Source organism: Pinus tabuliformis, chromosome 2_2, assembly GCF_031772625.1.
Source record: "Pinus tabuliformis cultivar Carrire ecotype Pingquan chromosome 2_2, CPIR1, whole genome shotgun sequence".
Taxonomy (NCBI): Eukaryota; Viridiplantae; Streptophyta; class Pinopsida; order Pinales; family Pinaceae; genus Pinus; species Pinus tabuliformis.
Genome location: NC_142300.1, coordinates 296,799,377 through 296,815,273, shown reverse-complemented (window position 1 = coordinate 296,815,273; position 15,897 = coordinate 296,799,377). Strand labels below are relative to the sequence as shown.

General features: G+C 39.5%; 1 protein-coding gene across 1 annotated transcript; it reads left to right on the top strand.

Annotated features, from left to right (window-relative positions):
* Positions 1-906: 906 nt before the first annotated feature.
* Positions 907-1,389, top strand: LOC149192482 (uncharacterized). The gene has a single exon (XM_089406942.1). It carries the CDS (start codon positions 907-909, stop codon positions 1,387-1,389), a length of 483 nt encoding a protein of 160 aa, XP_089263068.1.
* The last annotated feature ends 14,508 nt before the right edge of the window (positions 1,390-15,897 follow it).

Below are 15,897 nucleotides of genomic sequence, written 5' to 3'. Positions count from 1 at the left end.
GGCCACCTTGACCATTGATGGGGAATCAAGGTATGTATCTAGATCCATCTCAGTATTTCAATAATTGTAATATGAATCCCCAGACCATGCCTTACCCTCCCATGTGGCCACAATATCAGTACCCACCTTGGCAACAATGGAACCCCCAAACCAGTACAGGCTCTTTGTGGGCACCAAACTGGTGAGGATCCACTCCAGGATAGTTTCCTCCATAGATGCCATAACAGATGCCCTAGCAGCAACTCCAACTTCCTTCTAATGTGCCTCCTGGTAACCAGCCTACCCATCCTTAGCTCCCCATGTAGCCTAATCCTAACCCTAACAATAAGGGAGCTCATCAAGCTGATGTTCTTAACCTGCCTTCGTATAGTATCTCCATCTGAGCTATACAAAATAAATCTACGATAAGGTCGGACAGTTAATGCTCAACCTCCTCCAGTTATCATTGAGCAGCTTGATAGTGAAGATAAGGAGATGGAGCCAGTCAGTAAAGAGCCAGAGCAAACCAATAAAACCCAGACGCCTCCTATCAAACAGCCTCAATCTGAACCACCTTACCCAGAGAGATTAATCATGAGTAAACCAAGTCCTCAATTTGAATTTGATTTATTAGGAGAATTGTAGAACTTATTTGTTAAAATTCCCTTATTGCAAGCTATGAAGGATGTGCCAATCTATGCAAAGACACTTAGGGAATATTGTTCCAAGAAACCTGCCAAGAAAATTAAAGATCCCCTTACTATACATGTTATGGGAAAGTTGTCGGACTTCATGATGGGAAAATCAATGCCAATGAAATATGGAGATCCGGGAAACCTGATCTTGACAGTATAGATTAATGGGATAGAAATTCCAAATGTGTTGGTAGACCTAGGAGCTTCCATCAATGTCATCACTACTGAAACTATGCATGCGCTAAGACTTCATAATTTAAAGCATACACCTATAGTATTGGAATTAGCAGACAGATCTATAGTCAAACCTATGGGAAAGCTGGAAGATGTGACAATTTCAGTAGATTCATGGCATTACCCCATAGACTTCCTGGTATTACATACACAATCTTCAGTGGGCAGCCATCCCCTAATTTTGGGTAGGCCATGGCTAGCTACTGTAGATGCTTACATTGGGTGTTGCTCAGGGAATATGGTCATTTCTAATGGGCATAACACTAAGAATTTGGTGTTATATCCACATGCAGAACCAAATTCACCTATAAAGCTAGCAAGTGGAAAGAAGGATGTGTCTGTGGTGGAGGATGTAACGGAAGAGGAAGAAGTGAGACCCGTCCTTACTATCGGACAGGCCTTGCAATTGAAAATGGAGTCAGAAGATGATGTGATCACTTCTTTCATGGACGATCCTTGTTCCATTTCGGAATCAAACTAGCAGATCCTAGAATCTATCCTGAGCTGTGAAACTTAGGAAACTATGGAAATAGCAGAAGGATTAGAGGAACCACCTGTTGATGCACCTCATGAAAGTGTACAAGTGGAATTGGAACAGAGGAAAACTTTGAACATTAATCTGAACCTGTCAGAATCTCAGAAGGAGCAGCTTATAGATGTTCTGTGGAAACATAAGGAGGCCTTCGCCTAGGATTATGCAGATATGAAGGGAATCTCGGCTAACTTATGCACCCATCATATATACATCAAGGAGGATTGTTGTCCTATAAGGCAACCACAGAGGAGAATGAACCTGGCATTGAAGAATGTGGTAAAAGAATAACTTCAGAAGTTACTGGATGTGGGTTTCATTTACCTAATCTCAGACATCCAATGCATATCACCATTGGTAATGGTCCCCAAAAAGAATTGCAAATGGCGGATCTATGTAGATTATCGAGAGCTAAACAAGGCAACATAAAAAGATCACTTCCCTTTGTCGTTTATTGATCAAGTGCTAAACACATTGGTTGGTAAGAAGTATTTTTCTTTTCTGGATGGGTTTAGTGGCTATAACCAGATCCAGATTGCTCCTGAGGACCAGGACAAGACCACGTTCACATGCCCCTGGGGGACATTTGCATACAGGGTCCTTCCTTTTGGCCTGTGTAATGCTCCGGCAACATTCCAGAGGGAAATTCTGGGAATCTTCTTCGATTTGATAAACGATAGTGTTGAGATCTATATGGATGACTTCACTCCATATGGGGACTCATTTATGGTAGGACTGGAAAATCTGGAAAAAGTTCTTGCAAGGTGTATACAAGCACGTGTCTCTCTGAGTACAGTGAAATGTCACATGATGATGGAAGAGGGAATCGTTTTGGGACATTTACTTTCAGCTGAAGGAATTAGAATGGATCCAGCAAAGATACAGGTAATTCTGCACTTTCCAACACCTAAAATGGTCACACAGGTATGTAGTTTCATTGGGTGTGCTAGTTATTATAGATGTTTCATAGAAAATTTTGCAAAAGTAGCACACCCACTGTTTCAATTACTAACAAAAGATTCAGAATTTGTGTGGACTAAAGGTTGTGATGCATCATTTACAAGAATTAAGGAGTTAGTTTGCAGTGCTGCAATCCTTAGAGGACCTAACTAGGCTTTACCATTCCACATCCATACGGATGCTTCTCAAATAGCAATCGATGCAGTTTTGTGATAGCAAGAGGACAAAGTACCTTATGCAGTCTGCTATGTTAGTAAAAATTTGGCCCCTGTTGAATTAAACTACACAGAGGCTGAGAAGGAATTCCTTGCTATTGTTTATGCCATCAACAAGTTCCAGTGCTATATCACTGAGTATCCTACTTTTGTGCACACTGATCATGTGGCCATCAGGTATTTAATGAACAAACCTATTACCCCTGGTCTAATTACATGGTGGTTGTTATTGCTAAAGGAATTTGATATCACTATAATAGATGAACCAAGTAAAGACAATGTGGTCACAAACTTTTTATCTAGGATAGAATGTGATGGTAAGGAAACACCAATTGAAGATGATTTTCCTAATGAGCATATTTTTGCAGTTTTTGCTAACACTCCGTGGTATGCAAATATTGCTAACTATTTGGCTACAGCTAAAGTTCCTAGTCACCTATCCTATAAGGAGCAAAGGAAGATCATCCACCACAGTACCAGATATTGAGGGATGGCAGGATATCTCTTCCACACAGGGTAGATCAGTAGATTCAACGTTTTGTAGCAAGGGATGATATTTTCGAGATATTAAAAGTTGCACATGGTGGACCCTGTGGGGGACACTTTGTAGACAAAAGAATAGGTCATAAAGTACTGAAAATGGGATATTACTGGCCCTCCATATTCCGTGATGCTCAAGATTATGTGCGAAGGTGTGACAGCTGTCAACAGATGGGACAACCTGGGAAAGCAGATGAAATGCCCCTGCAGCCCCAGATAGTCCTTGAACCATTCGAGAAATGGGCCATCGATTTCGTTGGTCCCTTCAATCCACCTTCACATCAGAAGGCTTACATCTTGGTCTACACTAATTATGTAACGAAATGGGTGGAAGCCAGGGCGGTCATGAGAGCAACAGAGCAAGTGGTGGCAAACTTCCTCTTTGAAGAAATTTTTGCTAGGTACGGGACTCCAAGAGAGATTGTATCAGATGGTGGATCACAGTTTACTTCCCATATGATAGAAAAGTTAATGTAGAAATATGGGGTCAAACATAAAGTGACAAACCCCTATCATCCCCAAGAAAATGGACAGGTAGAAAGCACAAATAAGGTATTGGAAAATATCTTAACAAAGATAGTAGCAAGCCATCGCCGGGATTGGGCACAGAAACTCCCAGAAGCTCTATGGGCATATAGGACGACATGGTGAAATACAATAGGGTTTTCTCCTTATGAATTAGTCTATGGAAAATCCCCCTTGTTTCCAATGGAATTTGAGATCAGTACACTCAGAATAGCTCTGGAAGTAGGCCTAGATTTATTAGAAGCCCAGAAACACCGACTGGAACAGCTGAATGAATTGGACAAGATTCGAGCAGTGGCTATCCAGAGAACTACTGCTGTTCAACAATAGAGAATGAAATGGCATGATAAATTTATTAAAACCAAGGTGTTTCAGGAGGGGGACTAGGCGTTATTGTATGACTCTAGATTTAAATATTTCAAAGGCAAGCTCTCCACTCGCTGGATGGGCCCATATCAGGTGGACGTGGTGTTTGAAAATGGAACGGTTAGACTATGTACAATAGATGAAACCATATTTCGTTCTTGGTAAACGAACACCGTCTTAAATTATATCACCATCGAGCCTCTAAAGATGCTTTTGTTAAAAATATTTCTACTTCATATGATTTGATGGTCATTGGAAAACAAGACAACATCACTCTATTCTAATATATATATATATATATATATATATATATATATATTGCTTGTTTGTCTTTTACAAGAACAACGAAGAAATGTGGTGAGGAGAAAGGTAACACCGACGCTGTCATTTTAACTACTATTACACTGTAGCTCTTGTTACTCCATAACTGTTGTTACACCGTAGCTGCTATTACTCCATAACTGTTGTTACATCGTAGCTGCTGTTACTCCATAATTGTTGTTACACCGTAGCTGCTATTACTCCGCCATGCTGTTACTCTGCAACTGCCGTTACACGGTAGCTGTCATTACTCCTCAACTACCGTTACACCATAGCTATCATTACTCCACAACTATTATTACACCGTAGCTGTCGTTACTCCGCAACTACCGTTACACCATAGCTGTCATTACTCCGCAACTGCCGTTACACCGTAGTTGTTGTTACTCCGCAACTACCGTTATACCGTAGCTGCCGCTACTCCACAACTTATGTTACATTGTAGCTATCGCTACTCCGCAACTGCCATTACACCGTAGGTGCTATTACTCTGTAACTACCGTAACTGTTGTTACTCCAAAAAACTGTCATTACTCACTAATGTTGCTACTCATTATTCCACTACTTCAGAGCAGCTATTACTCACTCTTGTCGTTGATCACTATGCTACTACTCAAGTTGCTGCTATACACTATGCTGTCACTCTGTCAGGTAAGTCCACAGGTACATCTCTATCGTTTTATGGATTTAATTAAATATTCCAAAAAGGACAAATAAACGTGCTGAGGACGGCCATCATTAAAGTTGGGGGGAAACCATCATAAGAAATGACGACATACCATGAAAAGAATTTAGTGCACATAATTCTGCTCAACCAAATATGATGATGGCGGTATGCTATAATCATTTTTAAAAAAACCTTGGGATGCAGATTCGTACCACCAGGTCATATCGGCCATCCTCCCCACGCACCGCATTTAATTTTCCAAATACACCTCTGTACCACCCTAACGTGCCATGATATCTGAACGTACCAGTACTGGATTCGCCATTACTCCCATACGTACCAGTATTGGATCTGCCATTACTCCCGCTCGTACCAGTATTGTTTGTCCCATCTTTCCCAAATCAGCCATGACTTTATTTCAACCTCTAACGGTTTAGAAACCTGTCACTTTCCCCTACCAATCGGCATGCTATTTCCGCCTTCACAACGATGGGTGGCCAATCAATCCTTCGTGAACCAGAGAGCACAAGGGTAGTCCAGATTAATTGGGAGGTTTGGAAGGTCTTTCAAAACGTAGGGTGGGATGTATATTTTGATAGGTTAAGGGATTTGATGAAGAATTGACAGTGGAATTCGCACGGAATTTGGGGGAAGAAGGCTCGCGGGTTCGTGGAGTGGTGATTACCGTAATAGAAGAAATTGTTGTAGAGGTCACTGGGCTTCCATAGGCTAGGGAACAATGGTTTGTAAGGATAACTCACCTTCCGAAATTCCCCGAGGCCTTCCTTCAAGCCGGAGAGATGATAGCACAGAAAGGTAAGGGGTACAACAAGAATTCACTACCATATCCATGGGGAGAAGTAGCAGAATTTGTCATCAAATATATGACATGCGAGGGCTGATACTCCACAATTTTCAGATATCACCTCCGCATATTAGCCCATCTGCGATTTCCATAGGCAGAGGCTTTCTCCATGAATGTCCCCTACTTCCTGCTAAGGAGCCTTCATCTAATGGCGCATTCGGCTCAGGGGGCTCGACAGGTACTGGTGGTCATTATGCATCATGGGTTGGTGTGGCTGCTGATAATGCACGCCATTGGATAGATCCTGATTCCGTGGGAGGTGTTTCAGGACTCCACGGAGGAACAGATAGCAGCTGCTATAGCCACTAGGGTAGAAGAACCTGAAGCCATGGAGGAAGACCCTGTCGAAGATGACTATGTCGATCAAGAGGAACCGAAGGAGATGAAAATGGAGATAGAGGAATTGGGGGATGAGGTAGCTCCCCAGGACCAAGTAGAAAGTATGGAGACAGTGGTAGACACAGGGGTTGATCCAGAAAGGCCTGCCAGTACCACGGATGAGGCTGTACCACAAGAACCAACTTCAATCGTGCAACTAGCAAAGCAAGAGGACACTATGGCAGACCCACAGCAAGCCAGCATGGGTGGACCAGTTGAGATGGTGACCAAAGGAACCCCACAGGGATCCCCTGCTGCCATGGAATTTAGAGAGGAGGAAGGACAAGGACTGGAAGGGCCCAGAGTCATGGAAACTATGGAACCCATCGAGGAGGCAACACAAGAGCCAAGGCGTGAGGTTGACACTGTACCACAAGAACTAGTGTCAACTTCGGGGCCAATTGTAGAAGATGCACCCCATTCCCCATTCTCCACCTCAATTCCAAGAGGAGCGAGGGTAACTCGTTCCTCTCAACAGGGAGAAAAAGAAGATGTTGTACTCCCAGTGGCTCTGAATTTGTTACAGAGGCCACAAACTGACATATTGGAAGCCACTCAGGTGGTAGGTGCCCTAGAGCAGAGGAAAGAAAATCTGGAAGCTGGAGAACTAGAAAGAATTTCAGCAGACACAGCAGTGGGAGGATGTCCCACCAGCACATCGCCATCTGCAGTGCGTTTGCATGAAGAGAAGATTGTTGTTGGCGAAGAGGATGGAATAAGTGAAATGGTCCCAACGACTGAGCCAATGATACAACCAGGAGAGGGGGTTGTTGAGTGTGAATACCAGGGCAAGAGAATCACGCAGTCAACATAGCAGAAGATGTTTCAGGGGATCTACCTCCGGTCAAGGAAATATTGGTCAAACAAGAATGGATAGAGTTGTGCAAGTAGTGAAGGCTTCCGATCAAACAGAAGTACCAATTGCAGTTCAAGGAGACGATGCGGCATAAAATGGAAGTGTGGAAGTTGAGGAAGAAGGTGAATAAAATGTAGAAACAATTAGGGAAGCACAAACGGCAAGCCAGAAAGGTGAAGACTATCCGGGTTGACGCAGAAATCCAAATGGATCAGATAGTCATGTCCTCTACCGACACTCAAATACACCCGATCGACCAATTATTTGAAGATCGGGAGCATGCCCTAACGGTTGAAATTTAATCCTGGAAGTCTACTGCAGCCTAATATAAAAATGAAATCAAAGGAACTGAGGAAAGGGCCTCCATGACAACTTTTGGATATGTGGAGCGTATGGATGTGCTAAGATTGTGGCAGGAAAAACAACAACTCAAGATAGAATAGCTAGAGAAGAGAGAGGCAGAGATGAAGGCCGACAAAGAGCAGATGTTCGAGCTAGTGCAAGAGGTTATGGCATGTCATCCCCCTGCTTCTTGTTATTCTTTATTTCTGCATGAACATTTTATGTTATTCTGCATGGAAAGTGTTAAAAATGAGGTCAGCTATGAGATGGAGGATTATGTGCAATTCCTCCAAATTTTGAGGAGGCACGATGTACCCACACAACATCTGATGTGTGAATTGTACTTGCACGGGTACTTACTGCAGCTAGACAAAGACTTCAACCCGGTCCCGTATGTGGGGGACATTCATTTGAGGGCCCTCACCTCTTATGCTTTTAACCAAATTCATTGGTAGAAGGCTAGTAACACCTTTGAATCCAATCAGGTTACCAAGCCATTTATAGTGAGAGCAGAGCATGAGAGGTCAGACACTATGTTTAATAAGAACAGGACCTTTCTAGGGATTGGGGAAAATAGAGATAGAATGGTGAGAACACAAAAGTGGTGTCTTGATATTTGTGTCAATCAACTCACCATGTTTCAGAAAGAGGCCCTCAGTTGCTATCAGAGGAGATGGATGATGTCACCAATAGCCGTCTGGGAAAGAGAACCTTTTAGGGCACCAAATTTTGCACGTGCACTTAATAGGGTGCCCAGGTATGTGGCATGTGTCTAGAAATGTGGGTCCCGGTGGATGGGGCTCTGGTTCTAGTTCCTCATTCTCTGGTTGCCTATAGATGAATATACTCCAGCCTATGACATCCAAGCAGATTGGTGGAAGGAAGTCGTCCTCTCGGATAGGTTTAAAGTTCCAGGGACAGAAATGGCTGCGAAATATGATCTTGCCCAGCTCCATCTATCATACAGTCTACGGAATCCAGATTTGTGAAAGCAGGGTACTGCATGAGGACATGTAGAAGGCTGGTTGGGGGGAGATCTTGGGTACCAAATCAGGCCATCTTTCCACCTATTTTCATTACCCCTTTTGTTGTATTTGCACTCATTTACCCATTCTATTATGTTAAAATCACAGGGTAATTGCCCCCTTTACTGTCCTATTGGTATATTCTAATTAATGAAGTAAAACACATGGAGTCTATCTATTTGCGGTACTAAACTTGTGTTTGATCACAGCATGAGAACAAGAACCCTCAACTTGGCACATTGCAATAGAACTGGCAACGGACAATTAGCAGGAGGTCACACAGCTTGGAGAATAGATGCCATGAACTATTCTTGGGCATTTCTGCTATTCTAGGCATCTGACACTGATACTGTTCCAATCAATGTATAACCTTGTATATGCAGTTGTTATGTTTGCGGGAGAAATGTTAATCTCCCTTGCTGTGTATAAAACGCAGGTTGATCCTGTGAATGGGGTTTCACCCATCAGCATTGTAAACTTTTGTTACCAATTAATAAAAGATCATCCATTTTGTTTTTCTAATTCTTTTCGTGGCTAACACAACCCTGATCAGAGAGCTCGGCCCGCTCTTCTGATCAGGTGTTGCGTCTTTATGAGTGTGTGATTTATCAGTTTATGTGTGCTGTTATAATCCTTTATTGTTCATGATTATTTCTGTAGTTTTGTAGTTATTGATCTTGCGTTTATGCTTTGAATCTTAACACGAACCCTTGGTTGGGAAAGATCACGCGGTTGCCCCTGCATATACCTTGCGCGTTGCCTTGAAAGGATACGCACCCAGATTGATAAGATTAATGTTAGAATAAGGTAGATAAATCACCCCTACCTGGACACCAATAGTCTCCAGTTGAAATTATATATCCTATGTGTCATCATTGTTGACCTTCAAGAAACAAATCATGTAACATACCTCTAACCATACACAAAAAGAAAAATTATTTCCTTAGTTTTTTATTTATGACCGATTCCATATGCTAAACTGCAAGAGTACCTTAAAGGAATTTTTTTTTTTCTATATTTCTAATCCTACTTGTTAGAAGTCTTGTATTGATATAAGTTGGACACCAGAACTCTTAGCTATGAATATTTACATACATTTTTTATTTTTTTTTATTTTATTTTTTTTTAGTAAGGTTATAACCCATTGTATTTTGATGTTTACACTAAGCATTTTCCATTGTTGTGTTCCCATCTAACATAATGGATTTGTTTATTTAACTTAGGGTCTTGACCCTTACACACATTTTCATGTTAACAAGGGTATTCCATGGTTCCTACCATTAATTCAACACTTACCCGCACCAAGGAAATGAAGGTCACTATAATAGATAAGTGTGTACATTTTATGTCAGAGGCACATCCTTGTGATCTCATCACAAATAGAAAGTGTGGATATATCCCTCACATCCAACGGTGGTCATGCAACCTGATCCAAATCCTAAATATAAGCTACCTCGTCATTATTACTTGAGTTGTATTCTTTTTGGTGTTCACTCTCTCTCTGTCATTGTTTAGGGTATTATCACAAAGGCATTTCTCCTTAAGGTTTTTTTACAAAGGTACTCTTTAAGGTTCAAATGGCCCTGTAACCTTCTTTGAGTACTCAACTTCGTGTAAGGGATTCTTATTCTTGCCAATGGTAGGTAGTGTTAGGTCCTCTAATGATTGTTTTTCCCATTATTTTGCTCATGTTTCGTTTTATCTTTGAATGTCTTATTTATCTTGTGGTATACTCACTGCTCTAATGGGTTTTCTTCATGTGTGTAATTTGTCACATTATTTGGTCTTGGTTAGTTTTCCTCTTTGGTGTTTTGAGCCCATAATCACTTAGATTTGTTTGTCCAACCTCTAAGGAATGGTTGTGCTCTAGTGTGCTCTGCTATAGTTTGGAATTTCTCTTTCATTTGCAGACAAAACCATCTCAAGTCCTAAACATTTGTGGTTGTTTGGTTCTAGTGGAGCCCTTCAGGAAGCATTATAATTTGGCTTGCATGCCCTTTCTATTTATTATGCATAAATGTTTCCAATTTGGTCATACCCAAGTTTTATTAAGTCTTTTTTATGTTGGTTTTTGTTTTGTTTTTAACACATGTTCATGATGGAATAAGAGGAACAATGACTCCTACTCTAGTTACACAAATAAACATTGTTTTTCACATATGTTTTGCCTATATCCATGAAATTCTAAGGTTGCTTGTGCTATTAAGGTTTTCAATCCAAAATTTTTGTGTTATATATCTTTATTTCCCATATTGTTGAAATTGTTTTACTCTTATAGTTTTTCAAGAGGGTTTCTAAGGGTTTTCCCCTGTGTGACCAATGAGTTTCCTTTGGGGACTTCCATATTTCTCTCAGGTAATCCTTGTCCATTATTTTCCATTTTTATTGGTATGTTTACGGCTTTCAGGATCTAAACTGTTTGCGGACCCTAGTAGCCACTTTCAATTTTTCATATTTGAGGTGTTATGATTGTAACCCACTATCTATGGATTTTTATGTACCAAGACCATAAAGTACTACATAATAGGTTTTATTCCTATGCAATTTCTTAAGTTTAGTATCATAGGTTTTTCTTGAAAAGCTTAGTAGTGCACTTTTGACCAAGATCCTCATCTTTAGTTGTCCCATGTTTGATCATTACATGACATCTTCTAGATGCTCTCTCAATGATTTAAAAAAACCCCTTTTATAGGTACCTAATTGAATTTCTAAACTCCTTCGGTCCCTTTGCAGGGTTCCTCTGAGCAGCAATGGAGTTGAATTTGTTTCTATCTTATGTTTTATGTGCAACAACCATTGACTTAGGTTCAACCACAAAGACTGTTATAGTTTATGGTCTTTTCTCCATGTCAATTTTTTATATATATACAATGTTTTTTCATTTTGGTTGAGGGTTTAATATTCAATATTATGGACATGTAGTATGTAACTTGAATTGGATTAATACAGTTACTGATCTTTCTTTATATTTAATTCCCACTAGCAACGTACTTGTTTTAGTTTATTTATGTTGTTTCCCTACTTATATCTTGCATGGTTAGTTGGGTTAGATGGATACCTCTATTATCCTCAAACTATAAACAATTTGTTTAAGTACTTTACGCTCAACCTATGTGATAAGCATTGTTGGGCCTCTGTTTTGCCTTGCTTTATATCACCTTTTACTCGAAACCACTCATGCTTTTGTTTAGCTTGACTATTCATTGTCATAGTTATGTGCATTCTTGGAGATAATAAGTAAGTATTTTCTATTCCTTTGTTTTAATGAGATTTAAACATTGAAGGCATATTTAATAATAGTTTGTGTGTTTGCAGGTTTACAAAGTTGGTTATATGCCTATCCTGATAGAGGCGAAGTTCCTGCACCACACATTCTTGCACTAGTACTTGAAGGATTCCTGCAGAGCACATTCCTGCACTAGCAATGCAAATTGATAAGTCTGCTCAAAATCCACATAATTTCTAAATGTCCAAGTTTGACCTCAGTTTTTATGCGAATGGAAGTGAATTATGGAAATCTGGGCAAATGGTTTTTCAAAAATATATCCAATTACCCATAATCGAAACCGTTTCTTGACATTCAAAGTATTCCAAAAGTTACGAACAGGTCTTTGAGGCACTTTTATAAAAAAGACTGTTTTTTCTAGAATTCTAGAAAATACAGTCAAAAAGTTTCCAGACTACCAACTTCCGCCTCAGTTTTTATGCATATGAAGGTAAATAAAGAAATTTCGTGACATGGGTTTTTTTCCCAGTATAGGAAATTGAGTAAGATGCAAACCGTTTTCCAAAATACGTAATGGTTGAGGAGATATGAAGGGCGCTCTAGAGGCAGTTTGTTAAAATTACCAAATTTTCCAGAATTATAGAAAAATCCCAGAATTGGAAAATTCGTATTAAAGCTTCATTCTTTTAATAAGGCAACGGTTGTACTATTATACTATGTAATTAGAATTGGTTAGGATTCAATCCCCATATTCCTTGCAAAGGAACAACTTGTTTTAATCATTGTGAAAGATTATAAAAGGAGGAATGATGCACATAGAAAGAAGGACAGTGGAGGAGCAATGCTACAACAGTGTTGTTGTAACTTTGTTTTGCTTGTATTGCCAAAATCTGGGCTGGACTCTGTAATTCATCATGTATTTTCCTTTATGATTTAATAAGAAAGGAAGCTCTGCCTTATGTTCATAAATTGTGTTTTCCTTATGTTTGACAGTTGATGAATTGATATAGTGCTAAGCAGCGTTTCTATTTGAAAGGGAAACATGCTAGTTGGCTAGGGCCCATCCAACACACCATGTTCTCCTTATTTTATGTTCTTGTAATTTATGTTTTAAACTGCCAAGTGTGATTTAATTTATAGTATTTGAATTTTTGTCTGAGTGAAAGCACATCTACAACATGAAGTAGCTAAATTTCTTTTTCTGTATCTAATTTTGAATTGGTTTTCTCCACCTGGTTTGAGTAGGAGAAATTACCTGCAGCAGTGCACGTTGGTGTGCTATTCACTTTCTACACGTTTGGTTTGGTTTTCCCTGCCTGGTTTGAGCAAGAGAAATTACTTGCACTAGTCCACGTTGGTGTGCTATTCATTTTCTGCACATTTTGTTTGGTTTTCCCCACCTACTTCAAGCAGGAGAAATTACCTGCACCAGTGCACGTTGCTGTGCTATTCATTTTCTTCATGTTCAGTTTTGTTTTCCGCACCTGGTTCAAGTAGAAGAATTGTTCCTGCACCAGTTCTAGATTGTGGATACAACAAGCCTTTTTAGATTACTTCTAACAACTTTCTTTCTTTCACTAATATTTCATGACAGGATAAATTATAAAGATTGTTTCTCTATTTTTGTACTTTGATAAACTCAGAAACATTCATCTTTTTGGTATGCAATTTTGCTTCATAACACTTGTAGTAATTAAGCACTGATTCCAAGAATTAAATGTTAAAGTGTAAGAAGCTCTGATCTGGTACAAGAACCAGTTTCTTGTTACTAGATCTGAGTGCATTCGACTTGAGAAAGTCCAGGCCCTTACACGAAGAAAAAACGCTTTGAGTATAGACATCATTTTACACCCTCTGCATAAATCGTTGTTCCTGCATTAGTGCAAGCAGAGTGCACTAGTGCAAGATAGATTCTTGCAAGAAGGAAATCTTTACATAAGCAGGTTTGAAGGGCCCATCTATTGAGACTGCTAAAGTGTCTCTGCTAAAGAAAAACACACTCAGTAGTTAATCAATCATCAGCTAGAGTGATTGCTCCTTTATTTCTAAATCTTTTGCAAATGCATTCTTTCTTGTTCTAGCACTAGATTACTTTGATGATTCAATTATCTTTTACTCTTTCGATTCTGCAAGCTGTTCTTTAAAGTATGAATTTCTATCAGGAAAATTCATACCATCTCTGGCATTGCGTGTGCTTCATCTCTAAGTTTACAAATCCCCCGGGTTGACAATTAAGTGTTGAGGAGTTTGCTTAAGTGCAATTCCCGTACCCAACATTTTGGCGCCATTGCCGGGGAGGTCATTTGATTTGGTAAGAATTTTCTGTTGATGTAATAGAGGTAAGTCTTCCTTTATCTTTTTGTATTTTTTTATGCAAGTGTGGTGAGATTTGTTTCAGCCAATAACTTTTAAAATCAATTATCTTCATATCCTAATCTTTAACGTTATATCATTTTTGTGGTATTGTAAAAACCCCCGTTACTAATATGTGTGTGGAGACATGAACTATCAATCAGCCAAATTGACTTGAAGATGATAAATATGAAGGACCCCTCACAAGCCCTAGCAGTCGCTGGGATCTTGACCTCTACCTCTCAGGAAGAGAACTTCTTGAAAATATCCAAGAACTTGTCCATTTCTCCACCATCATAAGAGGATTTGGAAGTCTCTTTTGATTTCCTTGACCAGTCATCTAGGGAGACAAATGAATCATGCACTATAATCAATGGAGAACATCCATTGGAACCTGAGATCGAGGAGTCCTTGACATGTCTATCAGCAGATCCAGAATGTAATCAAGAGACTACTCACCCTACCGAGAGCAATCAACATGACATGGAAGAAGAGGATGAGCAACATAGGCCAAATCAAGAAATGGACCAAGAATACCATGATCATATCAAACATTGATTTCTAACAATGACTCAAGTGAGGGAGTATTCTTCTCTTTTAAAACTCTTATTGTCATATCAAGTATTCTTCATGCTCATGTACACTTTCAAGTTTGTATGATAAATTTGAGCATGAATATATATTTTCACCTAATCCGCACATGGCTTCATTGGAAGCACTCCTATACATAAAAGGAAGTCTTCTGCCTCTTAGGTAAAGTAGGATAGGTGAATAAAATGCTATTAGGGTTTTTGATTTTAAAGTGTAGTCACTAAAACTACTTTTGATCCGCATTGGTTGTTAACACACACATCTGTGACACATCTTGTTGAGTATGATTCACTCTAATACCTCATGATTTTTCAAAAATAACCATGACTAATCACTCTAAGAAGTTGTCATCTGATATATATAATTTCAGTTTCCCTTAGAAGGTACTATTGGAAACCTCCTATGGAGGACCACTCTTGTTAAGATCATAATAAGCTATTCATGAGAACACTAGCATTCTTAATTCAAGGAGTCTTTTAGTCATTATTTGGGATATCTTTAATAAGTCTTTGGGGCAGAGGAACTAGTCAATAATGATTAGTCATTAAAAAAATTTCACGCCATCCCATACTCTTAAGGAGTAGATCTGTCTCCCCACTTATTATGTAACCTTTTAGGTTAATCATAATTAGAGTATACAAAAGATTTAGGGGAGGATAGGAGGTCTCATGATGAGCCGAGCTACCATGATCATGAGACCTAGCATGCATGACACTAATACTTCTGGTCACCAAGCCAAAGTAATGGCTTTCAACTAAAAAGTTGGAAGACAAGAGGTCTCACCAGTGGCCGACTTGTTCATCCATGTTTCTTTCTTGTGAGTGGCACTACCATTAGTTGGTTACAAATCCAGAACAGTGGCCTTCATCTAAAATTAGAATAAGATAACTCTGAATCCATGCCTAGTAAGTGGGACACAAACATTTCAATGGGTCAAAAGACACCCCTACCAAGGTTATGGACACCTGCTGGCAGCAGGGCTATGTTTGTGGTATTAAAGTTAATTGCATACTATGATTTTCTTGGCTATCTTTCTCTTCCCCTAAACTTATCCTTTTTTTCTTAGACAATGGTTTTAAATATGATTTGAACATGATGCTTTGAGTTATATCTTTCAAGAATCTTTAAGGATGTGGTACCCTTAGTAAAGGTTATTCTTTATGCTATATTAAGAGGAAATTTAGTTTGAATTCGGATGACAATAGAATTTAGAGTGTTCAATAAAGAG

Bases quoted from the DNA above. Each gene is read 5' to 3' on its own strand.
- LOC149192482 (XM_089406942.1), top strand. From the start codon at position 907: ATGCATGCGCTAAGACTTCATAATTTAAAGCATACACCTATAGTATTG.